Below are 26,866 nucleotides of genomic sequence, written 5' to 3' on the forward strand. Positions count from 1 at the left end.
GGCCTTCCAGATGAGTGTTCAGCCTCTGGCCATCTATCCAGAAAATGTCAGATGGGATGAGGATGAAGCAGAATAGCTTCACTGATAAGATGGCTCCTGGCTATGTGTCTGGACTGGAGCCAGCTACCGCCATGGTAATAACAGCAGGTCCTCATCCATCTGCATCGTGTAGGCCTACAGTGCTATCACACCCTGGGGAAAATGTGGGCTTATCCTTCCAGACTCACCCATTGTATATTATATGAAACGTATATATTTATTATAAGTATTAAATGTTTTGTTTTTAAAGTGATGATAAATGAACACTTTGGCGCCTCGTTAGGACTAACTTCGAAATACCACCTTAAATATCTCCTGTAGAATCAAGCTCTATCTCCAGTGGGTCACCTTAAAAGCGCACAACAACGCAAGCGTACAGCGAGGTTTCAATTTTTTCTCTAAAGCCGGACTCGGGCCGTGGATCGCAACAAGGTTGACGCACTGAGGCAAAAACGAACGAACGACCCCAACCAGGAGAATGTCTGAACCCATGTACCGCGATTGGATTTTGGACACTATTGACTCACTGCGGTCGCGAAAAGCCAGACCAGACCTTGAAAGAATTTGTCGAATGGTCCGGAGACGACATGGATCAGCGCCAGAACAAACCAGCGAGGAACTCGAGAAACTGATCCAAGAGCAAACAGTCTTGAAAGTTAACTACAAGGGCTCGATTTCCTATCGAAATGCAGCCAAAGTAGTCAGAAGAAGCAGGAAAAAGGATGATCACACGACCAAAAGAACTGCGGTGGAAGAAGCTAACCACTCCGATTTGAGCAACGGGGACAGCGCACTCGGTCCCATTGACCAGGATGAGACGGAGCATTTGGAGGTAACGCAAGGCAGCCTGTTTCAGTGACCCCGTGCCGTGACACACCGTCCATCTTCCCCAGAGAAGATAACAGACCCACGTCCTCACTATTATAATGAGTAGGCAGGCATATGGTGTAGCTGGGGAAATGGTGTTGTAGAGCGGGATTCTCTATTCAGGGAGGGGTGGCGTGATGAATGCAAGTGCACCGAAACAAACTGCCGCAGACGGGGAGCGGCTGTAGCTACCTCGCGCGACCGAGGTGGAAAAAATAGCCTACCAATAACAATGGAAGCTGCGCTTGCAATAATACAAAAAAGAGGTTGTGCGTAGAAGTGAGTTTGTCCGGGCGCTGTTTGCTCTACAGCTTTAATCGACAAAAAAAACTTGCACGATTGCCAGAATTGGCAACAACCACAGCCTAAAGCCGAAGGCTCTTTTCAAGCCCAAACTCAGCTTTTCAGTGAAGGGGGGGCCGAAGCTAAAGTCATACCTCGGATGTGCGTGACCGAATGGGGGACAGTGTGCTCGGGTTATTTCACTAAGGGGGTGACGGTCGATGTATTCATAAGTAACACGCCGCTAGATATGAAGCCACGTTATTTAATGGGTTTCACGAGCGTCTGTCGCAGGGAAAAATGACCCAAAGTCAAAGTAGCCCCACTGAAGGTATTGCTGCTATAGAGGGAGCTTCGTGGTTTGAATTGGTCACATCCGACTAGATTCGGGAGCGCTCTATCTGACTGAAGTGGGAAGTCTTTCGTGCGACTCCTCCATTGCGCACTTTTGTATTAAAATGGGAGAAAAGGGTGACGTTGTCCACGCTCTGTTCTTGTAGCGTATTATATATCCACAAGAAAAAGTAGCAGATTGCGTCAAGTATTATCCTTTGTGCCAATATATCTAATTTAAACTATTATTGACATCCAAATAGCATATTCTGCATATCCCAATAATGGATCTCATGATTAACCGTCAAAATATTTGTATGGTAGTTAGGCCTATTCTTCAATAAAATAACTTTAATGTCTGACTCAAGCGCCTCTGAGGTGCGGGGCGGGCTCTGCTGAGTTGAGCGCTCGTACTCGCGCCTCCGCTAGTTGTAGCTTTAGACACGCACACAGGCTGAAGAAGCTAATTTCTGCGTTTATATACAGTCATCGACGACAAAGCGAGTGCCACAAACCGTGTGCATATGTGAATAACACTTATAAACTTATATATGGCCCATATTAAGCTATATTGTAATGAATAAATGTGGTTGGAATACCGAACACAATGTGGGCGAATAGCGCAGCTGTAGTTCCGAACAGAGTGAACATCCTGTGTGCTCTACGGGGACAAGGCCTCCAATGGCAATTATTGTCGACAGCGGTCATATGAAGACTGGTTATTGCGACATCTGTATGAGCGTGGGTTTATGTCATGTCTCCTATAATCAGGAGTCGACTCGCGCTAATGCACACTATGTGCGCTGAAACACATTTTCAACCCGCTGATTACAGTTTATGGCACGCTCGTGAGTTTCTCCTTTCAGGTGTAGGCCTAGTTGTGTTCAAAATCGGCCAATGAATGAATGTTTGTCTGACTGCTGCTCTAGCGAAAGGTCAGAAGAAAATGTGTAGGTATCATGGCTCAGTTTACATGATATTCAGTTTAAATGAAATAATTTCTCTCTCTCCAATAGTTCCCTTCCCCCTCCCTTGCCTGAGTAGGCTCTGTTGCTTCTTCTGCTGTACTTCTCACTACCAGCAGAGCTGTTGTTGTCCTAGTTGATCTAAACGGGTCAATAATTAAGGATGTAGACTAGCCTATAGCTATTGTGCTGTCAATCAGATTGACACTCCCACTGTATTGTTAATTTATGAAAAATGATCTGAATTAATATTCTCTGTGGGTATTGAGAATATCAATTGTCCTTCTGTTACTCTCAAGCATGTTATTAGTACATTAGGCACCTGACTAATGTCACTGATGTAGTAACCAACTGATCTTTCTTTTTCACAATATAAAGTGGGGTGGATCATTTTGGGGGAGTATGATTAGAATGTTTTCACACACACACAAAAAGCTCAACAGATGGGGAATCTTTTCAAATTCTTATGTTGCAATGCTTGTGTTCCAGAATGAGGTGCCAGTGTCAATGGAGACAGACAGCACCATGGAAGAGGAGGAAGAACAGGAGGGGGCTGATGAAGATGGCCATGAGGGCTCCTCTCCCTCTCCTGGGGGTGAGGATGCTGTGCAGGGGGGGTCTGGTGCTGCCCACCCCTACTCTGCCCCCTGCTCCCCCAGCAGCTCTCGCCCTGGCCACAGCCCTGTGTCTGACCGCCCCTCTACCTGCAAGACCAGTAAGAGGTCCAGCCCTCTGTCCCCCTCTAGTCCCCTGGCCCTCAGGCAGAATGACTGTGTGTGTGACTCTGCCTTCTGCCCTGCTGACCATGGACCCTCAGGGATGCAGAGAAACACAGGAACTGGTTAGTATGCTGTGTTAACAGATCATACTATGTGTATAAGTGTAGCCGATGTGGAATGGCTAGCTAGTTAGCTGTACAGCCCAGTGGTGACATCACCCGCTCTGAGACCTAGAAGTAGCCTAGTTGTTTCCTTTGCTCTGCACTGACCATGGTGTCTGTGGAGCAATGGGTAACAGCTTTGTGAGTGCGTTGTGGTGTTGGGAACAGAAGATTGCTGGTTCAAGCTCAGTGAGGGACAGACATAATCTATCATGTTACACATGTTTTGGAGAAAACATTAACATATAATTGTGCTTGCCGTAGTATCTTAATGGTGGGTAGAGACCGTGTTTTAGGAGTAGGTTTGCATTGTATTGACTAGCAATGAGTTACAGTATAGTGAGTGAGTAAGCATCCAATGCCAGGAGACAGTTTCAAGCTGATGTGTGTGTTTATGCCTATGTATGACTGGGCATCTCTCGCTCTCTCTCCCCCCTCTCCCCTGCCCCTCTCTTTCTTTCTTTCTTTCTTTCTCTCTCCCCCTCTTTTTCTTTCTCTCCTCTTTCTCTCGCCCCCTCTTTCTCTCCCCTCCCCCCCCTTCTCTTTCTCTCCTTCAGGGGCTTTAAAGACGATAGTACAGCCATCGGGGACCTGTCCATGGGTTCAGAAGAGCTTGGTGAAGAGAGAGGATGGGGTGAGGATGGAGGAGAGTGGCCTCACTTCAGACCAACTGGTTCCTGACTGTGTGGATGAGACCATGAAGGGTTCTGACAGACAGCCCAAGACGTTGTCTTTTCCCTCTGACGACTGTGGGTTTTCTCCTTTATTCTATGTCCGTCTCTCATATTAGTTTCTCATATTTCTATTTGCATCGTGTTCCCAGTGAGGATGTTTAGGATATCAGAGACACTGTGTTTACCGGCCACTGTATCTATTACAGGTGTTAAATACAAGAAGGGGATGGACGTTGCCTCTTACGTGATGGCTCAAGACGATGTCAAGAACGATGTGAAAAACAGAGAAATGTGAGTCTCTTAATGTATTTGACACCAGCTTGTACCCAGGGGACACTCACTGCATCCTTGATAGAGCTTTGGTGCACTAAGTTCCTTATTACATGTTAGTTACACTGTTGTTAGCCCTCACACCCCAAAATACACCCCCCACCCAGCTACATACATTTTTTTCTATTTAACCTTTGTTTAACTAGGCATGTCAGTTAAGAACAAATTCTTATTTACAATGACGGCCTAGGAACAGTGGGTTAAATGCCTTGTTCAGGGACAGAATGACAGATTTTTACCTTGTCAGCTCGGGGATTCGATCAAGCAACCTTTCGGTTACTGGCCCAATGCTCTTAACCACTAGGCTACCTGCCGCCCCATATACCTATCCCTTATCCCTCAACCACCACACCTTAAGTATACCTTTTCCTCCCCTCCTCCGCCATTAACTCACTTCAATGTAGACATCATACAGACATAACCAATGTGCATCCATATCTCCAAGGGACACAAACAGCCTCAAATAGCACCTTCAAACGAAACAGCGTCAACAAAAGGACACATTTCTTATATTTTGTCTGCAGTGTCTCACGCTATCTCCCCCATCCTCTACCCCACAGCTCTGTGAAGAAGGAGACGCTGAGGCAGAACTTATTACTGTGGAGCGTGGCGGAAGTGGCCACCTACATCTCTGCTGCAGGCTTTCCAGAGCAGGCTGTAGCTTTCAGAACACAGGTCAGTGCAGTCCCTCAAACTGCCACATGGGGGTGGTATCTGTAAACTCAGAAAACCGCTCAGACAGAGTCCCTGTCCAGAGACGGCCTCTAGCTAGCCAGAGACAGCCCCCAGGCACTCCTGGAGATGTGAAAGTGTTGGGTATATTATAATCAATATGGTGAACAGTCCATGTAGCCTATCAGTAGGCAAGGTGAAGATTTGACCTTATTACATTACAGTGCCACCTATCCAATTCTTCTGTTTGACGTGAAGTTCCTATGGGCTAGTGCAGTGACACTAATGGCAGCCTGTGGGATGTCCACACAGACCCGTGGCCCCCGACCTCCTGTTGATTTCTAAAAGTGTCCATCTTGTAAAATTTATTTGAGTATCCCTGGGCTGGTGGTTGTTTCTTGACCTGGGTAAATGGCTTGGGCAAATAATAAGTTAAATGATATGAAAGCATACATGAAATATATACATGACATGTGCATTGCTTTCATTAAAATATATGAAAGTGCTCATCCATAAACCAAAGCAACAGATCCTGTACCCCCTAGACTAGGAGGCATTTGCTTTGATGTAACTAGTTCACACCCCAATCCACATGTAGATGTTAGTTCAATCACTCCATCTGTTCTCCGCCCGCAACAGGAAATTGATGGAAAGTCCCTGCTCCTGATGCAGCGCAGTGACGTGTTAACTGGCCTGTCCATCAGACTTGGGCCCGCCCTAAAGATCTACGAGCGCCATGTGAAGGTGCTGCAGAGGACCCACTTCCTGGATGAGGAGGATGATCTCTGACCACGGTTGGGGGGAACAGAACAACACACTCCTCTGAGGAGCAGATGTATTCATACAGTATACACACATACTGTGTTCACTGGATCTCTAGAACCTTCTGTAACCGTTCAAGGAGGTGTGGGGAAAAGGACACTGTGGTCGTGACTTGGGCCTTGACAGTGATTATCAACATGTGTACGTGGGCTTCCATTCCACCTCTCTGTGGTACTGCTGTCACCTGACCCATTCTGGTGGTATTGCTTTTATAGGATCCCTCTCTAAACTCATACAGGAATGTTAGGATCCTGCCTAAGGACGCTATAGAAGTCAAGTGGAGGTCTGCCTGTTCTGTAAGTGGAGGTCTGCCTGTTCTGTAAGGGGAGGGCTGCCTGTTCTGTAAGGGGAGGGCTGCCTGTTCTGTAAGGGGAGGGCTGCCTGTTCTGTAATGGGCGGGTCAGTGAGTGCAGCCAGTGAGAAAGACCTTCTCTGGATTCCTCACACTCTACACTTGGCTACCACTGGAGCCTACTTTAAAAGACTGGTTTCTGTGCTCCCTGAGTCAGTTCCACAACAAAATAATAACATGTATACTTGGAATATCTGTTCCAGCAAATATGGTTCTTGCATTTCTTCATTGTTTACTCAGACAGTATTTTTTTTTAAAGACGTCATATGATACCCTCCATTTATCTAGAAACTCAACTTTGTTTTTCTTTTATGATGACAATGTGAACTGATTTAATTTGAGAATGTACAATATGAATTTGTTGATTCATCAAGGTCAGTGATGTTGTCAATCTCTCATTATACCAGCAAAGGAAATGGAGCTTAGTCTCCAGATGTTCTCATGGCTTCACCAGTACTGACCTAGGTTTTATTACTGTTGTTATCTGTTTCACAAACATTTTGAAATAGCAATATGTAGTACCTGCTAAACTAAGGCAACATAATATGTTATTTGTATGGTTGTCCTCTGCATTCCTCTTCCCTTCATTTATGTTCACGTCATTTCTAAACATTTTAGATTAATCTAATTTAATCTACTGTGGATGAACCTAGATTTCATCTACAAAATGAAAACCGTATGAAGCAGAATTCTAGATGAAATGGGCTGGCAGACCAGATGTGACCAATGTTTCTGCCTGCTTCAGCTTGAGGAGAGAGAAACAACTGAATTCTGTTCTTCTTCTTTTAAAGGGAAAATTAACCAACCCAAAAATTAACTTCTAGAACTTTAGGAAGTGTCATTGTAGCACTAATACGTTTTCTTTGTTTACAACCTCAACACAGCAACATACAATTCCCCACGACATGGTAGACATCTTGATCAAATTCAACATTGTTGTTATCTGAGAGGATTACAATGAGGTCTCTTAATTTTGCCTTGTGGCTTCTGCTTTTGAAACAACGTCACATTCCATATTTCCATCTGTTACGTGTTTGATGTCACACTGTTAATTGCTATGTTGGCCCTGTTTCCAGTGGGGAAAATAAAGTTATTGTCTTTTCCACTCTCTTGTAGTGTGATATTTATTATCTCTTTGTATATAATAAGCGGTAAGACGAATATGTCAATGGGTTAGTGTTACTGGCTGAAACCCAACCATCACACAGTGTGAATGCTGTTAGATTAAATTTACTTGAAACAATGACACGTTCAATCTTGACTCAAACGACAAGCTATAACATGCAACAAATAATACAAAACCAAACAGAACAGTTTAGTCGACAGTTAAGTCACCACTTTAGTAAAACACGTGTATTTTTTTCCATTAATTTGTGCCTCCACACATTGACATGTACAGTAGATACCGGTAGTACACATTACATCAGATTAAGACTCCTCTGCATTTAAGTCATCAAAAGGGGTTTTCAACTCCCCAAAACCAGTCACAGTGTAGTTGAACTATTCCAACGACTCCTTCCAACCTACCCAGTCAGAAGCACCAGCTGTATACTGCAGTGGGGCTGAAAGGGGTGAAGTTATGTGTGGAACCAGCCCCTCTCTGACTAAAGGATGAAGGGCAGTATAGGGGAGCGCAGGGTGGGGTAGTCACGGAACTCCTTGCGGTAGTTTCGGTGCTTTCCCCTGGCCCACACCGTCATCAGGACAAAGCCTACGATGGTGAAGAAAGCCACCGGCAAGCACTGGGTCATCACTGTGAAGCCCATCCACGACCCCAGCTGCAGAGGACCAGACACACTGTTACACACTCCTACATATTATACATGTAGTACCACAGGAGGCTGGTGAGAGGAGGACGGATTAAAATAATGTCTGGAATGGACTAAATTGAATGGTATCAAACACAAGGAAACCATGTGTTGATCTGTTTGATACGTTCCATTTATTCCGTTCCAGCCATTACTATGAGCATGTCCTCCCCAATTAAGGTGGCACCAGCCACCTGTGTGCAGTACACACCAACTCATCACTGTAGTACTGTTACATCTCTTGATACGTATTGGCCAGAAGGTGGCAGCATCACTATATCTCCAAACCCCAGGAGGGGAAGTGAAACACTGCATTTCAAAGTGTTTCCAGTCTAAAACGTGCAAATACAAATATTTCAATCAACTCACCATTCTTTACTAGAAAGCCTCACCTCGTATGTATAGTTTGGACAAGACACCAACGCGAAGATCCAGGTGAATGGATTCTTAGTTGGGTGTGGGATCTTCTTGACCTTCGAACCTGGGATAATATGAGAAAGAATGTAGAAAAAGAGGGTAACATGGGGGCTCCTGTAAAGCAGTGCTCGTCAATTAATCAGTCAATCAAATGTATTTATTAAAGCTCCTTTCACATCATCAGTTGTCACAAAGTATACAAATACCTAGCCTAAAACCCCAAAGAGCAAGCAATGCAGAAGCACAGTGGCTAGGAAAAACTCCCTAGAAAGGAAGGAACCTAGGAACCTTGTGTGCTAACTTTCAAAGTACATATCTGATAATGGACTGCACTGCATGAATAAGATAAGCAAGAGCCTATAGGAGCTCACCTGGACATTTGAGGTTGCGTAGAGTGATGTTGATGGAGAAGTTGCCGACCTGACAGAACTGTGAGGATGAGGAAAACGTAATAATATGACAAAGGGCTCAATCAGCCACAACTCTAACCAAAAACAAAAGAAAACCTGGTGACATTTCCTGGTGAAACTTTACATTAAGTTGCTCTTATACTTACTTAATAACAATGTGATAACTCTAGTAACGCCATTAAGATATTATTGTTACTCTGCTGGGAATTCCGATCTAAATTGCACTGATGTTAATGACGTTATTATTGTGTAACCTCATCCCCAGACTGAACGTGTCAGGTGGTGAGACTATTATTTGTGCCTAATGGGCCTACTGTGTAGCCTCAACTCCACTACAAAGAAACAACTCAATTACTATATTACAACATTAGGTATTAAACTAAATATATTCTTCATTACACTAACTAAAGCATACTTACTAAGAATATAATGAGTGCTGTCTTCACTTGCTGTTGCCCATAGTCTGTAAACACACAAGCAGGTGTGATGTATCATGGGAAAGGACATTGAAAGTCATTAGGGATTATGGAACGATCCATCTGCATTCTGTAACATTCTGGCAACCAGCAGACAGAGTAGAGATGACCATCTGTATTCTGTAACATCCTGGTAACCAGCAGACAGAGTAGAGATAACCATCTGTATTCTGTAACATTCTGGCAACCAGCAGACAGAGTAGAGATAACCATCTGTATTCTGTAACATCCTGGCTACCAGCAGACAGAGTAGAGATGACCATCTGTATTCTGTAACTTCCTGGCAACCAGCAGACAGAGTAGAGATGAGTGTGCATTAGATGGGTTAAATGTGAGTGACATCACCTCAGGGTAGACAGGACTTACAGGGCGGTGTATAGAGGGGGTGGTTGATGTAGTAGGCCATCCATGCTGCGAAACACCAGTAATAACTGCAGTTCTGGAAAAGAAGCAAGACCAGTTTTTGTACAAGTCATCAGAATAATAACACATTAATTAGAAAATCTGTTTACCCCTGAGAATAAGTTTAAAAACTATGTCACATGAAAGTAAACCATTAAATAAAAGGGAATAAAGTACTGCTATTATCAGATATCATTGGATCAAACTGGATCACAGATCCTCTTTAGAATCAGATTGGAGATTCCCTTATTCAATCTTCTCACCTTGAAGATGTTTCTCAGTGGCATGGTACCATGGGAGATTCGGTGGATGAACAGCGTCTCAAGGATTCTCTTCACATAGTGGAAGGAGTGACACATGCAGGCCAAACTGCAGCAGGAGGGGAAAAGTGATCATAGTATAGATTACGTCTTATTATCATCACATATTTGGCTTTGATTACTACATCATTCACTCACTGGTCTCTATGACAGTCCGAGATGGCTGTCATGCTTCTCTGATGCAGCACACACATTATCTTCACTGTCAACACCATCACCGGTCAACCAGACCTAATTATGTCACTGTAATCATCACTTAGAGAGTGTGAGGTACAGTGACAGAGATAGAATAGATCCTTGAAAATGCAGTAATTTGACACTCACTGTACAACCCAGTGCTTGCTGCTGCTAAAGTCATACTTTGGGGCATAGATGAAAGGCAGGCGGAAGTAGAACATCAAGTAGATGAGCAGTGGTCCGTAACACTCTGATAGGAAGACCTGAGAAGGGGGGAAGACATAAAGGTGAGACATGTAGGTGCTGATTGGCTCGGTAGGTTGTACTAGCTTCATATTGCGTTCTGATTGACTGGATGGAAGTTTTATTATATTGCTTTTACCTATCCGATCATGTCAGATCTACCGGAGTGCCAAGGGAGGAGGGAAAGTAGATGATTTGTAATTGAGCATTAGAGAAAACAAGTGAGCATGTAACACAAGCATTCCCCTAGAGATATGGCAGCTTAGCTGACAGTCAGTTTGTGATGAAACAGATCTCTGAATCAACACCTCTGGCATGGGTCCAGGCCCAGCACGAGTGACTGATCGCTACTGTTGATCTCAGGCTGCAAGGAGTACACTGGACCCCGCTACCCCCCAACACTGGCATCACCCTATTCCACTGGGGGTTCAGAGACAGGTGGATGAGGGGTGAGAGGATTGAGGATATGGAGCGTGGTTAAAGCATGTGGTTGGTTGTGGAGAATGGTTGAGGAGGCTGTGGCAATGGAGGGTGAAAAGGAGGTCAGGTGGATAAACACCTGTGGGGGAAATAGGGCCATGAGATTATGTGTCCTAGGACAGAGGATACAGGAGCTAGGAGGTGATAGAAAACCGAACCAGAGGACAGTGAATCTATCTGTCAGTGTGGGTGTATATTTATATGCAAGGCTATAGTTGATTAATTGAGGGAGTGTGGCTGTGTATATTTAAATGCAGTATAGACATGCCAAGATATGCAGTATAATGTGTGTGTGTGTGCGTGCGTTTGTGTGTGTGTGACTGTGCGCATGAGTGCATTCGTGTGTGTGTGCACTTGTGGGTGATTGAGTGTGTGTGTTTGTGGGCATGCAAATGTGCGTGCGTGCATTAACACGTGTGTGTGTGTGTTTGCATGTGCTTACAGTGCCCCAGGCGATCTGGGCCCCCAGGTCAGAGAAGTAGAAGCTGGCCGTGGTTCCAACAGGAAGTGTCTGCAAGACGTCCTCATCCTTCAGACACTTACCCTCTGTGGAGCAAGACAGAGCACAATGCTGTAGTCAGCCATGACATTGTGGACCATTTCACAGAAGATAAGACCTTTATACGGTTTTGGTATAGCAATTTCTAGCACTCATTTGAGTCTGTGTAGGTAGTTGAGGCATCATGCATGGGAGGTGTGGGGCTTACTAGGATCCAGGCGTAAGGACTGTCTGGCTGGGTACCACTGGGGATCTGACAAGAAGACAGAAGTTAATTAAGCTTATAATAGCCTCCATTTCAAGGCTTCCTTCCAGTAGCCGAATGATTAACGAGACTTGGAAAGATGGCATTGCGAGACTAACCTCATAATTATCATGACATATTGTATATGGATCATACATATCTACACTCTTAGAAAAAAGCATTCCAGAAGGGTTCTTCGGCTGTCCCCATAGGAGAAACCTTTTGGGTTTCATCCATGTAGAACCCTCTGTGGAAAGGGTTCTACATGGAACCAAAACGGTTCTACTTGGAACCAAAAGAGTTCTACCTGGAACTAACCGGGGTTCTTCAAATAGGTTCTAGAAAGCACCTTTTGTTCTAAGAGTGCAGAGCAGGGATGGACAACTGTCCCCCCCTTTTGAAGGCCCTCGGGAACAATTTTCCTCTCTGCCCCATGACAAAATGAGTAGAATTGCATGAAATGAATTATTCAATTGCAAAATCTTCTCTCTGCCACATGAAAAAATGTGTATAATACTTGCTTTAAAACTGCAACATTTCCATTACGCCCCATGGCAAATTGTGTAGAATTGTACAAAATGATCTCTAAAACTTAAATATATTCTCTCCGCTGTCAAGAGCAACCTCTTGATGAGTTCAGATTCTTTGTGGCACCCACCCCCCTCAAAGTTGCCCATCCCCGGTGTAGAGTAGATCATGTTACAAAAATGTTTTACATTTCATGTTGTTACATCACTGACTGAAAGTTGATCTGGATAAGAGCGTCCGCTAAATGACTACATTTTAACTGGACTTTGTCATATACTCACTTGATTTGTGGAACAAAGCCTTAATATCCAAAATAGTAGAAGTTGGCTCAACCTGTTCAGAAAGACAATCAATCATAGGCAAACATACTGCTAGTGCTACTGCCATGGGTCTAATAAATGTATCCCAGATAGATTTATTGACTAAAGTTTGATATTTGTTTTCAAGTTGTGAAATTAGTACCATACCACATACTGTACATATGTTATAACACGAACATATTTATTCCCACTGCTAAGACAGCCAAGGCAAATTAAAGAAGCCTACAGTTACAGGAAACTATATCTGTTTTCATAATAAATATCTTGAAGAAATTGTGAGACTATGATGCAGCATTTCAACTGTAATTAATTATCATTGCAACACAAATGTTCACATTCATAAAAGCCACTAAACACATGGTGCTTGCTGTTGGCTTCAAGACACCCACTGGCTTCAGGACACTGAGCTGACACATAACTCATAACTCGCCCAGAAGATTCCTATAAGATCAGGGGGAATTTTCACCTCCTAACTGCAACACAACCTCTGTAGAATCAGCCATAGCGTCTGTGAACTGTAAATTAGCCGGCTGTCCGGTCAAAGGGATGACTCTGTAACTTCTTGAGCTAAAGCAAACAAGTGTCCTCTGACTTCAGACAGTACTATTGATTTTACTAGAACTGTAATTAGACCTCAACTGATGATTTCAAACTTTGAAATGTAATTTTGCTCAGTGTACCGTATCAAATACAATACTGAACGTGCACAGTGACTGATGAGACACAGTGACACAGCCAGCCACACACGCGCTCGCGCGCATGCACACACACACACACACACACACACACACACACACACACACACACACACACACACACACACACACACACACACACACACACACACACACACACACACACACACACACACACACACACACACACACACACACTCACTTTGTCCAAGAGTAGTAGCTTCTCCTTTGTCTTGGCATCCACGATTTCTACCTCAAAGTAAACAATCCTTTTGGCCTTTTTGGGTGGTTTAGGTCTTGGTCTTGGGGCTGAACTTTTCTTTTCTTGCCCAGTTGCCTTCGCCTCTAAAGCCAGTGTATCCATGACCCCTTTTGAACTATGACCTCAATGTGCCTCCACACTAAAATGAGGTCCCTCCAATGGTTTGCAAAAACCTAGTTAGTGTTCTCTACTTGTATCAGATTAGAAGCTGTAGTCTAAGACTGCTATGTCCTCTGCGACGGTTTTTCTTACTATCTGTACCCTCCAAATAGCCTTCCAGAATGGGAAACGACTATGTCACCGTAAACAGCCTTTTCCTGTGTGAGGGTGTGAGAAAGAGGTAAAGAAATCAAGAGGGTGGGAGAGAGAGAGAGAGAGAGAGAGAGAGAGAGAGAGAGGTTGCCTGTGAGATGTTCGTAAAATGAGAGGGGGTTAAATGTCAGTAACCCACCACCTCCTCACCTGAAGAGAGGCCTTCCACCAGTTACCGGACCCCCTCCACACCCACAAACGTACTGAAGGCGAAACCCGAGACGCCCAAGACATAATCCGTAGCGCGCACGTCGCAAGGCTAAATATAAGAAGCCCGATTTGCTCTGCTCTGTTCTGCAGTAGCTCAGTAACCTTGGTCAGCCACACACAACCCTACTCAGAAACAGATCCCTCTCTGCTCTCAGAAGAGACACATCTCTGCTGAGCTCTGCTCCTCACTCCGTCACACTGTCTCACACCGACCCTCCTATAGGCCTTATCCATGTGGATGAGGGACAGCCAGGCCTCTGCATACCGACACTTACCCCTCCCCCAGGCCACCTGTGCCATTTTTTTTCTACCACTCTGACCTCGAGAACAAACAAAAACAAACACATGTTTATTTTAGAGTGTGTGTATTCTCCCAATACCATGAACAAACATTAAGGCCTAATACTGTCCTGTCATTTTCCAATGGAGTGAGAGCTTTCAGCTGTAGTGCTCTCAGAGCTGTGAGGTGCTAGCTGTCAGTTGGGGGGCTTGGAGATGTTGCCCAAGATATCCTTCAGACAGGGATCATGTCCTTCATATTTGACTAAAAGGAGCATCTCAACACACACAGGCAGCAGATCTGTGTTCTATATTTACAATCAGGTTAGACCACCCAGCAACGCACGTCAGACAGGAGCACAAAGTGGTACAAGAACACAGTAAGCTTTTCTGATGTATATGCATGAATTAAGATGTTGTAACATATTAGCTGAGTAGCTCAGCAGTCTAAGGAACTGCATCTCAGTGCTAGAGGCATCACTACAGACCCTGGTTCGATTCCAGGCTGTATCACAACCGGCCATGATTGTGAGTCCCATAGTGTGGCGCACAATTGGCTCAGCATTGTCCGGGTTAGGGTTTGGCCGTGGTAGGCTGTAAATAAGAATTTGTTCTTAACTGACTTGCTTAGTTAAATAAAGGTTTAAAATATACACTGCTCAAAAAAATAAAGGGAACACTTAAACAACACAATGTAACTCCAAGTCAATCACACTTCTGTGAAATCCAACTGTCCACTTAGGAAGCAACACTGATTGACAATAAATTTCACATGCTGTTGTGCAAATGGAATAAACAAAAGGTGGAAATTATAGGCAATTAGCAAGACACCCCCAATAAAGGAGTGGTTCTGCAGGTGGTGACCACAGACCACTTATCAGTTCCTATGCTTCCTGGCTGATGTTTTGGTCACTTTTGAATGCTGGCGGTGCTTTCACTCTAGTGGTAGCATGAGACGGAGTCTACAACCCACACAAGTGGCTCAGGTAGTGCAGCTCATCCAGGATGGCACATCAATGCGAGCTGTGGCAAGAAGGTTTGCTGTGTCTGTCAGCGTAGTGTCCAGAGCATGGAGGCGCTACCAGGAGACAGGCCAGTACATCAGGAGACGTGGAGGAGGCCGTAGGAGGGCAACAACCCAGCAGCAGGACCGCTACCTCTGCCTTTGTGCAAGGAGGTGCACTGCCAGAGCCCTGCAAAATGACCTCCAGCAGGTCACAAATGTGCATGTGTCTGCTCAAACGGTCAGAAACAGACTCCATGAGGGTGGTATGAGGGCCCGACGTCCACAGGTGGGGGTTGTGCTTACAGCCCAACACCGTGCAGGACGTTTGGCATTTGCCAGAGAACACCAAGATTGGCAAATTCGCCACTGGCGCCCTGTGCTCTTCACAGATGAAAGCAGGTTCACACTGAGCACATGAGCACATGTGACAGACGTGACAGAGTCTGGAGACGCCGTGGAGAACGTTCTGCTGCCTGCAACATCCTCCAGCATGACCGGTTTGGCGGTGGGTCAGTCATGGTGTGGGGTGGCATTTCTTTGGGGGGCCGCACAGCCCTCCATGTGCTCGCCAGAGGTAGCCTGACTGCCATTAGGTACCGAGATGAGATCCTCAGACCCCTTGTGAGACCATATGCTGGTGCGGTTGGCCCTGGGTTCCTCCTAATGCAAGACAATGCTAGACCTCATGTGGCTGGAGTGTGTCAGCAGTTCCTGCAAGAGGAAGGCATTGATGCTATGGACTGGCCCGCCCGTTCCCCAGACCTGAATCCTATTGAGCACATCTGGGACATCATGTCTCGCTCCATCCACCAACGCCACGTTGCACCACAGACTGTCCAGGAGTTGGCGGATGCTTTAGTCCAGGTCTGGGAGGAGATCCCTCAGGAGACCATCCGCCACCTCATCAGGAGCATGCCCAGGCGTTGTAGGGAGGTCATACAGGCACGTGGAGGCCAGACACACTACTGAGCCTCATTTTGACTTGTTTTAAGGCCATACATCAAAGTTGGATCAGCCTGTAGTGTGGTTTTCCACTTTAATTTTGAGTGTGACTCCAAATCCAGACCTCCATGGGTTGATAAATTTGATTTCCATTGATCATTTTTGTGTGATTTTGTTGTCAGCACATTCAACTATGTAAAGAAAAAAGTATTTAATAAGAATATTTCATTAATTCAGATCTAGAATGTGTTATTTTAGTGTTCTAAAATAATTTTTGAGCAGTGTATATATTTTTTAAATCTGCTGTCATGTTAACAATGATTTGTTCAAAGGAGATTGCTGATTTTGTTGATTATGTGCAGAAAAGCAGTCTCTGTGTTGGAGTGGACAGGAGTTGGAAAACCTGGACAGGAGTTGGAAAAGTTGTCCTATCATGTTGCCGCCAGCAAATTCAATTTATTTAAACAAATGGCTCTCTCATAATCTCAATTTAACATCATGTTCAAGTTTTTTTTTTTGGACGTTGTGATTAGCAACAGATGTTATTGTACGGTGGGCTCGTATTATTAGCCTGGAATCCAAACTGATACTGGAGCATATCAGGTTATCATGCTATGGGACTCTCCAGTGAAGCGTGAGAATAATGTTACAGTTTCCGTGATTTAAGAAGCTGCAATGCTGCCCCTCTGTGGTAGTCAGCATTATTATCACTTTACTTTGCAAGTTATCTCTTCTTTATTTTTCAAGAAGTCCTGACATGTAGTAATTTTAAAGCCAATATCTTTCCATATCATGAGAGATATGTAGGATATGTAAGATAAGTAATTAGGCGTAGCAAGAGGAACACTATTATATGATTCTACCGTGTGGCCATTTGATATGCAACATATCAATAGTCTTGTCACAATATGCATTCATATTATTTTAGCTAATTAAATAATTTATAAAGCTTTGGCACAGATACCCACAATGTGATGAAATGATTATCTACATCAGTGATGGGCAACTTTAATTGGGGTGGGGTCCACAAAAAATATGAACTCATCATGAGGGTCTGCAGTGGCTCGCGGGTCTGTGTACCTACATCGTAACCCACACATGCAGTCAGAGTCGGCCCTACCCTTTTACACGATACAATTGCAATCAGTGGGTCAGGCGGCGCCCTATTGTCCGATTCATATCGCGTGATTTCTGATGATTGTTCTCGTTTATATCGACTGATTGGTTCTGTATGGGGTGACCCTTTTGGGGGCACTAAGCAAAATTTGGTTGGGCCGCTAGTTGTCCATCCCTGAACATGCAGTTTATCCCTTCTTATATGTGCAAGCAACTGCTGCCAGGGAGTGGGGCGTAAATCGTAGTTCTTGATTTTGACAGGGTTAGTGATATTCGGAATCCTTGGGACGTTCCTACCCTAAACCCCAACGCCAAGCATAACCCGTTGTCACGCCTGGTTCTCGACGAGGCTACCCTAACCCGAATTTTAATCATTCATACATGTCAACTTCAATGGGATAGGGACGTCCCAAAGATCTTGAAAGCACAGACCATTTTGAAAGCATGACGTAGAAAGGGGCGGAGATTTCAGTCAATGTGGAAATGCGATAGTCACAGCAGTATCAGCACCAGTAGTTCTGGAAGTTTCTTACATGGTGGCTAGCTAGCGACATGGTGAAAAGCGTATTTTGAGTAGCCACGATATCTCAGCTCATAAATTGGTTTATTCAGCAGAGAGTGGGATATATTTATGTAACTCCATAGTTTAATAGCTCAAACAAAATCGTGGAGGGTCGGATTTGTAACTAGCTTGCAGCTGTCAACCGGTTAAGTAGCTAGCCAGCTTCAAACACTAAATTTCAGTGTGGTTGGTTGACAGCCTTTGATATAAGATTAACTGGTGAATTGACGATGCTTTTTTGAATATCAAGCGTTACTTGACAGATACTTGTAATGGGTAAAGACTATTATAAAGTGTTGGGTATACAGAAAGGCGCCTCTGAGGACGAGATAAAGAAGGCGTATCGAAAGCAGGCCCTGCGATATCACCCTGATAAAAACAAGTCCACTGGAGCTGAGGATAAATTCAAAGAGATCGCCGAGGCCTATGATGTCCTCAGCGACGCAAAGAAAAAGGATATATATGACCGATATGGAGAAGAAGGTAACGCATCAACTTTTGGTTCCACACAGTGTGGTGCACCATTGTAATCTAAACTGTTTTGCGCAATCGACGTTGTCAGGTTTGCCAACTATGTAACGTTACTAGCTGTATCAGCCGTGGCCGTTGTTTTTGACAACTTCTAGCTAACGTTATTATTTAAATGTTACTGTTTGTGTTTTTCTTTGAGTGTAGCCCTAGAAACTATTGTAGTTATTACATTGTAAGCAACTGAGCGCCGGAAACAGTCAGAGGCACTACAATTCTCTCGAGAACTTGCTGGAACTTTCCTGCTTATTCTGAGTTCAAACTGTCAGTGGGGCTAGTTTGTTAACATCACAACGTTAATTCCTTCCTTCTGTCACGTCCGCTCATGGTCTGTAACACATTGCAGAACACCTTTTCAGAAACACTGCTCTGTCACAGTGACCCCTGAAAACACAGGTGGAAATGTAACATGCTTAATCATTAGCTTTAGCATTATTTATTTAGAGAGATGGTATGTCTGGAAGTGTTGAAAGTGTGTTGTGAATAAGTGATTCAAAGGGATTTAAAATAAACATTTTGATGTTTGTTCTTGTGTTCTAAAATAGCAATTTTGATGTTGTGTTCACTCTTACAGGCCTGAAGGGGCACACAGCCAGCGGGGGTGGTGGTCCCAATGGCCCCAACAACTACAACTACACCTTCCATGGAGATCCTCACGCCATGTTTACAGAGTTTTTTGGTGGCCGCAGCCCATTCGACCAGTTCTTCGCACGCAACGGGGACGATGACATGGACACTGATGACCCCTTTGCTGCATTTGGTATGGGAGGGATGGGGGGTATGCCGGGTGGAATGGGAGGGTTCCACCAACACCAGAGGTCCTTCAAATCCCGACCAGGGGGTCCCCACGGGGGCCGTGAGAAGAAGAAAGATTCTCCGGTGGTGCACGAGCTGAAGGTGAGCCTGGAGGAGGTGTTCTCCGGCTGCACCAAGAAGATGAAGATCTCCAGGAAGCGGCTGAACCCGGACGGCTGCAGCATGCGCAGTGAGGACAAGATCCTGACAGTGGACATCAAGCGAGGCTGGAAGGAAGGGACCAAGATCACCTTCCCCAGGGAGGGAGATGAGACGCCCACTAACATTCCTGCTGACGTGGTGTTTGTGGTCAAAGACAAACCCCATCCTGTGTTCCGCCGGGATGGCTCCGATATCATCTACCCTGCTAGAGTGTCCCTCAGAGATGTGAGTGCTTGGTCTTTGTGATTTCTTAAACATTGTGTCAGTCATAAACGTAACCCACTAAACTCTTTCACTTGTATTCTCTGTAATCATGGTAATGATATTTCTCTGCTGCTCTCAGGTAGGGTTGGGCGAAATGACCTAAAAATCATATGTCGATTTGTTTTGTAACTTATGGGCGATTCACAATATATATTAAAAATATATTTTTCTCTAAATAAGCTTTGTTGCACCATGTAAAGGTCAGTACACTGCATTTCAAACATTTTAAACAGTCATGAATAATCTAATGAATTCATGGCTTGTAAGATTATACCAAGGCTAAATGTAAGCCTTCCACAACCCACTAATAATTATATTATAGCAGTTTAACTTGCTTTTTTGCAATAATCACTGATCTGGCTTTTAAGTCTGTCTGTATGAAAATGCCCTTTTTGTAATTTTTTTTTACCAGAACCATACACAATGCACATCCACTAATAATGAGTAGTTAGCTAATCTTTATATTTAAAGTCTAGCCATCTTGAATCTATTTGCTTGCTAACAAGTTCGAACAGTTTAACTGTTATGAACACACTCTCCTACTGTTTGAACAAAATGCTAGCCTGTCCACTTTGTGGCCAACCTACATGGATAAGAAGATGCTTATTTCTCAGAATGAGAACAAGTTGCCAATACGGTATGAAAGTACTAGTATTTACTACCTCCTGTTGCAAGTCCCGTACTGTGTTTTGAATGGGCGTATGTGTGAGAGAGAGAGAGAAAACAGGCCATGTCTGACACCCCACAGTCCTATTGGGGTGATTTTCCCCCCTTCTCAGCTGTCTGTCACAGCCTCTTGGTTTACACCAATTAGAGTGCCCGAATGCAAATTTGGACTCTGACCCAACCCACTCCAGGTCAGAGTGGCTATCGTTGTTGGCAGATGAAGATGCACGTTTGGCTGCCGACCAAGTTATGTGTGTTTATTTTAGTAAAATTGTGGGTACAATGCATCCAAGAAAACCACAAGTCCATCCTCTGTAAACTGAAGATTTCTCTGTGTGTTTGTGAATACTATAGTGTGTGGTGGTGAAGATAAAAGTCGTAGACTAAGAAGCATTCGTACTGTTCTTGCTGGACAGCCTGTAGCGAGTCAGAACCAATTATCAGCATTATATACTAGCGGGTAAGGGTGTTCATAGCCAACCGCTCAGACGGCTCCAGCTAGTTGTTTTTACAATATACACTACCGTTCAAAAGTTTGGGGTCACTTAGAAATTTCTTTGTTTTTGAAAGAAAAGCAAACAATTTGGTCCATTAAAATAACATCAAATTGATGAGAAATATAGTGTAGACATTGTTGTAAATGACTATTGTAGCTGGAAACGGTTGATTTTTAATGGAATATCTACATAGCTGTACAGAGGCCCATTATCAGCAAGCATCACTCCTGTGTTCCAATGGCATGTTGTGTTAGCTAATCCAAGTTTATCATTTTAGAAGGCTAATTTATCATTAGTAAACCCTTTTGCAGTTATGTTAGCACAGCTGAAAACTGTTGTTATGATTAAAGAAGCAATAAAACTGGCGTTCTTTAGACTAGTTGAGTATCTAGAGCATCAGCATGTGTGTGTTCGATTACAGGCTCATAATGGCCAGAAACAAAGAACTTTCTTCTGAAACTCTTTAGTCTATTCTTGTTCTAAGAAATGAAAGCTATTCCATGTGAGAAATTGCCAAGAAATTGAAGATCTTGTACAACGCTGTGTGTACTACTCCCTTCACAGAACAGCGCAAACTGGCTCTAACCAGAATAGGCCCCGGTGCACAACTGAGCAAGAGGACAAGTACATTAGTGTCTAGTTTGAGAAACATGATAAATTAACCTTTTAAAATTATAAACTTTGATTAGCTAACATAACATTGGAACACAGGAGTGATGGTGGCTGATAATGGGCCTATGTGGATATTCCATAAAAAAATAGGCCGTTTCCAACTACAATAGTCATTTACAACATAAACAATGTCTACACTGTATTTCTGATCAATTTTGTTATTTTAATGGACAAAAAAATTGCTTTTCTTTCAAAAACAATGACATTTCTAAGTAAACCCTAACTTTTGAACGGTAGTATATATCATTATATTCGTGTATTGATTTACTCATACCCGATGCCTTTTATCTCACTCAAGAAAATAAGATGCATAGCCGAAAGTTAGAGAAGTCTCATTTGAACTATAACTCCTGCAGCGTTGTTAGCATGCCTGCTCGAGTTGACTCACAGGACAGTAAAAACCTGTTAGTTACAGGCTGTTTGATATTTTATATGTAATTGCGCTGTTTTTTTTTTTTTTTACTGAACGTGGCCAGCCAGTAGGCCTACTTTTTGAAAATGATAAGTTTGTTTGTTGACCGGCAAGGTGTCGAAAGGGGAGATGTAGTTCTAACGAAACGGTGGTAACTTTTCGGCTGTGTGCTTCTTTTTGGCCGTCAAATATGTTAAACTGTGTTGATGTCACAAGTTTACTGGAGAACTGAGACGAAGTAGAGACTCTGGACAGGGTGGATATTCGTATAATAAAAAGCAGTTTTATTCAGAGGTAAAGATATCTGATACAAGCGTGCATGGACTCGTTCATTCAGCTCGTAAGGAACCTGCAGAAAAAGCCCAGATAACAGAATACATAGACATTTTATACAGCACAGAAAGTAGGTTGAGTCTGGTAGATCTGGTTTTCTGGTTGGTCCTGATGAGTTGGGCGAGGTCCACTTCAGGCTAATATCACTGTCCCATTGGCTCTAAGTGGAGTTCTTTGTCTTCAGAAATGTTCAGCTAAAACAGGAGATTAGGTGTGTGCGTAGATGTTCCTATTTTGACATATCTGTGTGTCTCTGAAATGTTCAGCTAAAACAGGAGATTTTGTGTGTGCGTAGATGTTCCTGTCTTTATCAGTGTTTATGAAAGGTTTACGTCAGCCCTCTGTCCTTGGGTGTGTGTGTGTCTCATTATTTCGTGAACTGCAGACCCAAGCACCCTTTTGATCAAGGCCTTTCCGGCCTTATCAGTGTTTATGAAAGGTCTGTGCCAGCCCTCTGTCCTTGGGTGTGTGTGTGGGTCTCTGTATCTGTTTATGAGTTTGTGAGAAACCCTGTTTCGAAAGAAGTTAGTTATAACAATGTAATAGCAATATGCTTGTGTTATTTTAAATGGTATTTATTACAAATGGCATATGATATGGTAAGTTAATTCACATGGAAACATATACATTTTAATATATCATATGACTGCGTTTTCATGAATTTGACAATGCAAATTTGAAGCACATTCTTAGCCTACAAAACGTTTATAAAACACCGACTAGACAGCTAGCACAGTCAGTGGCTAAAATGCACCGCTAGCACCAAACTGAGCATAGATTTTCCACAATCATGTCCCGTTTTAGAAGGGTCTGCTCTGTGCTAAATTTTGGGAGTTGAGACATAAAAAGGGTATCGTTAGAAAGGTTAAGTTCTCTTACAATAAAATGTCCCAATGTGTTTCAGGGTCCATCTCACCCATTCTGTTCGACCAAACCTCAAATGCAAGTATCGAGTTGAAACTGCTTGTTGTCAGAGGAAGAAGTGATCTTTCGTCTTTGTTGTTGTGAGAGGGAGAGCGGGTAGATGCACAGACGGTGCGAAGGAGACGAGACCGAAAAGACAACGTCATGCGAACATAAACGCTCATAAAAACAAAAAATCTTACGATACAGGCATTTGGAACATCGCGCTAAAACATAATTTCTAATTAATTCGAAATATTGCCCAGCCCAACTCCCAGGCCTTGTACTCTTTAACTAAAAATATAACACACCTAATTGCGACAATCTGTATTTCTCTCTCCCATCAGGCACTGTGTGGATGCACGGTCAGCGCTCCCACTCTGGACGGTAGGACTGTGACTGTGACCTCCAGAGACGTGGTCAAACCTGGGATGAAGAAGCGTATCGTGGGAGAGGGACTACCCCTGTCCAAGTGCCCAGAGAAGAGGGGGGACATGGTGCTTGAGTTTGTAGTGAAATTCCCTGAGAATTTGGGGCAGAGTGCCCGCGATGCACTGACTCAGATTCTTCCTCCTTGAATGACTAAGTAGCTTTTGAAGACACCTAACAAACACGAAGACAGCCAGTCGTCTTTCTCCATTACAGTTGTCCTTACCCTAGGCCAAAGAACAGAATAGTTGTTTGGGAATTATACCTGTTTATTTTGATTCAACCTTTGATCCAAATGATAATTCAGTTATGTATTTAACCACCATGAGATATTGACAGAGTAACATGTTGGTCTCTGTTCTGATGTTAGCTGTTCTGTTTGGTTCATAATTTTTTCCTGTTTAATATTATTAAAACATTTAGATTTTATTACCTACATGTCCTATTGACAGTATTCCATTTCCCATTGGAAGGGAAAATAAAGACACTTCTGGGGGACCCAGTGCTAGACATTGGATAATAATGTTTGAGCATAGGGCAAGGGTTGGTCTGGCCCTGTAGAGATGACTGGAGCTGGTTGTTATAAGGTCCGAGGGATAGGTAGAGTTGAAGATGCCTGTGGCAAACAGAGCACTGACGTGGAATTTGTGTGGTATCCAGTTTTGATAGTGCTTCCAGAATATTTGTTGCAGGCAACTTATCAACTATATCTCTCAGGAGCAGTGACACACACCTGAATGTAGATATACTTATAAATACAATGCATACAGTGCCATCGGAAAATATTCAGACCCCTCGACTTTTCCCACATTTTGTTACGTTACAGCCTAATTCTAAAATTGATTAAAGTCGTTTTTTTTCTTATCAATCTACACATAATACACCATAATGACAAAGCAAAAACAGGTTTTTAGAAATGTTTTAGAATAAAAAAACAAAAACATCACATTTACATAAGTATTGTGACCCTTTACTCAGTACTTTGTTGAAGCACATTTGGCAGCGACTACAGCCTCGAGTCTTCTTGGGTATGATGCTACAAGCTTGGCACACCTGTATTTGGGCAGTTTCTCCCATTCTTCTCTGCAGATCCTCTCAGGCTCTATCAGGTTGGATGGGGAGCGTTGCTGCACAGCTTTTTTCAGGTCTCTCCAGAGATGTTTGATCGGGTTCAAATCCGGGCTCTGGCTGGGCCACTCAAGGACATTCAGAGACTTGTCCCGAAGCCACTCCTACGTTGTCTTGGCTGTGTGCTTAGGGTCGTTGTCCTGTTAGAAGGTAAACCTTTGTCCCAGTCTGAGCGCTCTGGAGCAGGTTTTCATCAAGGATCTCTCTGTACTTTGCTCTGTTCATCTGTGCCTCGATCCTGACTAGTCTCCCAGTCCCTGCCGCTGAAAAACATCCCCACAGCATGATGATGCTGCCACCACCATGCTTCACCGAAGGGATGGTGTTAGGTTTCCTCCAGACGTGGCGCTTGGCATTCAGGCCAAAGAGTTCAATTTTGGTTTCATCAGACCAGAGAATCTTGTTTCTCATGGTCTGCGAGTCTTTAGGTGCCTTTTGGCAAACTCCAAGCGGGCTGTCATGTGCCTTTTATTGAGGAGTGGCTTCCGTCTGGCCACTCTACCATAAAGGCCTGATTTGGTGGAGTGCTGCAGAGATGGTTGTCCTTCTGGAAGGTTCTCCCATCTCCACTTAGGAACTCTAGAGCTCTGTCAATGACCATCTGGTTCTTGGTCACCTCCCTGACCAAGGCCCTTTTCCCCCGATTGCTCAGTTTGGCCGGGCGGCCAGCTCTAGGAAGAGTCTCCGTGGTTCCAAACTTCTTCCATTTAAGAATGATGGAGGGCAATGTGTTCTTGGGGACCATTTTTGGTACCCTTCCCCAGATCTGTGCCTTGACACAATCCTGTCTCGGAGCTCTACGGACAATTCCTTCAACCTCATGGCTTGGTTTTTGCTGTGACATGCACTGCCAACTGTGCAACCTTTGTATAGACAGTTATGTGTCTTTCCAAATCTAATCAATTGAATTTACCACAGGTGGACTCCCGAGTTGTAGAAACATCTCAAGGATGATAAATGGAAACAAGATGCACCTGAGCTCAATTTCGAGTCTCATAAAAGGGTCTGAATACTTATGTAAATTAGGTATTTCTGTTTTCTAGGTTTAATACATTTGGTTTAAAAAATTGTTTTAACTGTTTTTGCTTTGTCATTATGGGGTATTGTGTGTAAATTGCTGAGGATTTTTTATTTAATCCATTTTAGAATAATACTGTGACATAACAAAATTTGAAAAAAGTCCAGGGGTCTGAATATATCTTTGGTGTTACCGGTATTATTTTGCAGTGAGGTATGCGAGAGATTCTGAAACTGCGTTATGTTGGGGAACTAGAGCAAATAGAATTCAGAAAATTCTTTCAGCTTAAAATGGGAGTGGCAAAACTGGGGATTCTTGAGCACAACTTCAAATCATGTTCAAACTAACCCAGAGAATGAGGTATGAATAAACATTTTTAAGAATTCACTCCAGGCAACTCCCTACAGATTCCACATACTTGATACACTACATGTCCAAAAGTGAGTGGACAACCCTTCAAATGAGTGGATTTGGCTATTTCAGCCCCACTCATTGCTGACGGGTGTATAAAATCGAGCACACAGCTATGCAGTCTCAATAGACAAACATTGGCAGTAGAATGGCCTTACTGAAGAGCTCAGTGACTTTCAATGTGGCACCGTCATAGGATGCCAACTTTCCAACAAGTCAGTTCGTCAAATTTCTGCCCTGCTAGAGCTGCCCCAGTCAACTGTAAGTGCTGTTATTGTAAAGTGGAAACATCTAGGAGCAACAACAGCTCAGCCCCGAAGTGGTAGGCCACACAAACTCACAGAACAGGGCCACTGAAGCAGGTACAAATCGTCTGTCCTTGGTTGCGACACTCACTACCGAGTTTCAAACGGCCTCTGGAAGCAAAGTCAGTACAATAACTGTTCCTTGAGAGCTTCATGAAATTGGTTTCCATGGCTGAGCAGCCACACAAGATCACCATGCGCAATGCCAAGCATCGGCTGGAGTGGTGTAAAGCTCACCGCCATTGGACTCTGGAGCAGTGGAAACACGTTCTCTGGAGTGATGAAACACGCTTCACCTGGCAGTCCGATGGACAATCTGGGTTTGGCGGATGCCAAGAGAACGCTACCTGCCCGACTGCATAGTGCCAACTGTAAACTTTGGTCGAGGAGGAATAATGGTCTGGGGCTGTTTTTCATGG

At 43.8% G+C, this 26,866-nt stretch overlaps 3 protein-coding genes across 5 annotated transcripts; 2 read left to right on the plus strand and 1 right to left on the minus strand.

Annotated features, from left to right (window-relative positions):
- The first annotated feature begins 433 nt into the window (after positions 1–433).
- On the plus strand, positions 434–7,321 carry LOC120039732 (atherin-like). Its single transcript, XM_038985136.1, has 6 exons — positions 434–871; positions 2,976–3,327; positions 3,924–4,115; positions 4,247–4,331; positions 4,931–5,045; positions 5,682–7,321. Exons 1-6 carry the CDS (start codon positions 518–520, stop codon positions 5,829–5,831), a joined length of 1,248 nt encoding a protein of 415 aa, XP_038841064.1. The 5' UTR covers positions 434–517; the 3' UTR covers positions 5,832–7,321.
- Positions 7,322–7,432: 111 nt separating this feature from the next.
- LOC120044634 (very-long-chain enoyl-CoA reductase-like) lies at positions 7,433–13,641 on the minus strand. The gene is made up of 11 exons (XM_038989307.1): positions 13,438–13,641; positions 12,502–12,553; positions 11,657–11,701; positions 11,392–11,495; positions 10,374–10,489; positions 9,993–10,098; positions 9,694–9,766; positions 9,271–9,314; positions 8,813–8,870; positions 8,417–8,505; positions 7,433–7,994 (listed from the first exon to the last, which is right to left on the minus strand). The coding sequence occupies exons 1-11, from the start codon at positions 13,597–13,599 to the stop codon at positions 7,821–7,823; spliced, it is 1,023 nt and encodes a 340-aa protein (XP_038845235.1). The 5' UTR covers positions 13,600–13,641; the 3' UTR covers positions 7,433–7,820.
- A 4,207-nt stretch (positions 13,642–17,848) lies between these two features.
- On the plus strand, positions 17,849–24,083 carry LOC120039746 (dnaJ homolog subfamily B member 1-like). 3 transcript variants are annotated; one of them, XM_038985140.1, is made up of 3 exons: positions 17,849–18,407; positions 19,027–19,634; positions 23,504–24,083. In XM_038985140.1, exons 1-3 carry the CDS (start codon positions 18,197–18,199, stop codon positions 23,732–23,734), a joined length of 1,050 nt encoding a protein of 349 aa, XP_038841068.1. In that variant the 5' UTR covers positions 17,849–18,196; the 3' UTR covers positions 23,735–24,083. The 3 variants fall into 3 exon arrangements, with proteins under 3 accessions (XP_038841068.1, XP_038841074.1, XP_038841078.1); XM_038985146.1 differs by lacking the exon at positions 17,849–18,407 and adding an exon at positions 18,720–18,848; XM_038985150.1 differs by lacking the exon at positions 17,849–18,407 and adding an exon at positions 18,879–18,903.
- The last annotated feature ends 2,783 nt before the right edge of the window (positions 24,084–26,866 follow it).

This window comes from Salvelinus namaycush, chromosome 3 (assembly GCF_016432855.1).
Source record: "Salvelinus namaycush isolate Seneca chromosome 3, SaNama_1.0, whole genome shotgun sequence".
Lineage (NCBI taxonomy): Eukaryota > Metazoa > Chordata > Actinopteri > Salmoniformes > Salmonidae > Salvelinus > Salvelinus namaycush.

What these genes read in the sequence shown, in the direction of transcription:
- LOC120044634 (XM_038989307.1), bottom strand. Translation starts at nt 13,599, where the DNA reads ATGGATACACTGGCTTTAGAGGCGAAGGCAACTGGGCAAGAAAAGAAA. An exon ending in AGCAAGCACTGGGTTGTACA is followed by an intron (nt 10,099 to 10,373) that starts GTGAGTGTCAAA and finishes CTCCTGCTGCAG; the next exon opens with TTTGGCCTGCATGTGTCACT. An exon ending in CAGCACTCATTATATTCTTA is followed by an intron (nt 8,871 to 9,270) that starts GTAAGTATGCTT and finishes TCATCCTCACAG; the next exon opens with TTCTGTCAGGTCGGCAACTT.
- LOC120039746 (XM_038985140.1), top strand. Translation starts at nt 18,197, where the DNA reads ATGGGTAAAGACTATTATAAAGTGTTGGGTATACAGAAAGGCGCCTCT. An exon ending in TGACCGATATGGAGAAGAAG is followed by an intron (nt 18,408 to 19,026) that starts GTAACGCATCAA and finishes TCACTCTTACAG; the next exon opens with GCCTGAAGGGGCACACAGCC. An exon ending in CTAGAGTGTCCCTCAGAGAT is followed by an intron (nt 19,635 to 23,503) that starts GTGAGTGCTTGG and finishes CTCTCCCATCAG; the next exon opens with GCACTGTGTGGATGCACGGT.
- LOC120039732 (XM_038985136.1), top strand. Translation starts at nt 518, where the DNA reads ATGTCTGAACCCATGTACCGCGATTGGATTTTGGACACTATTGACTCA. An exon ending in GCAGAGAAACACAGGAACTG is followed by an intron (nt 3,328 to 3,923) that starts GTTAGTATGCTG and finishes TCTCTCCTTCAG; the next exon opens with GGGCTTTAAAGACGATAGTA. An exon ending in CTGTAGCTTTCAGAACACAG is followed by an intron (nt 5,046 to 5,681) that starts GTCAGTGCAGTC and finishes CGCCCGCAACAG; the next exon opens with GAAATTGATGGAAAGTCCCT.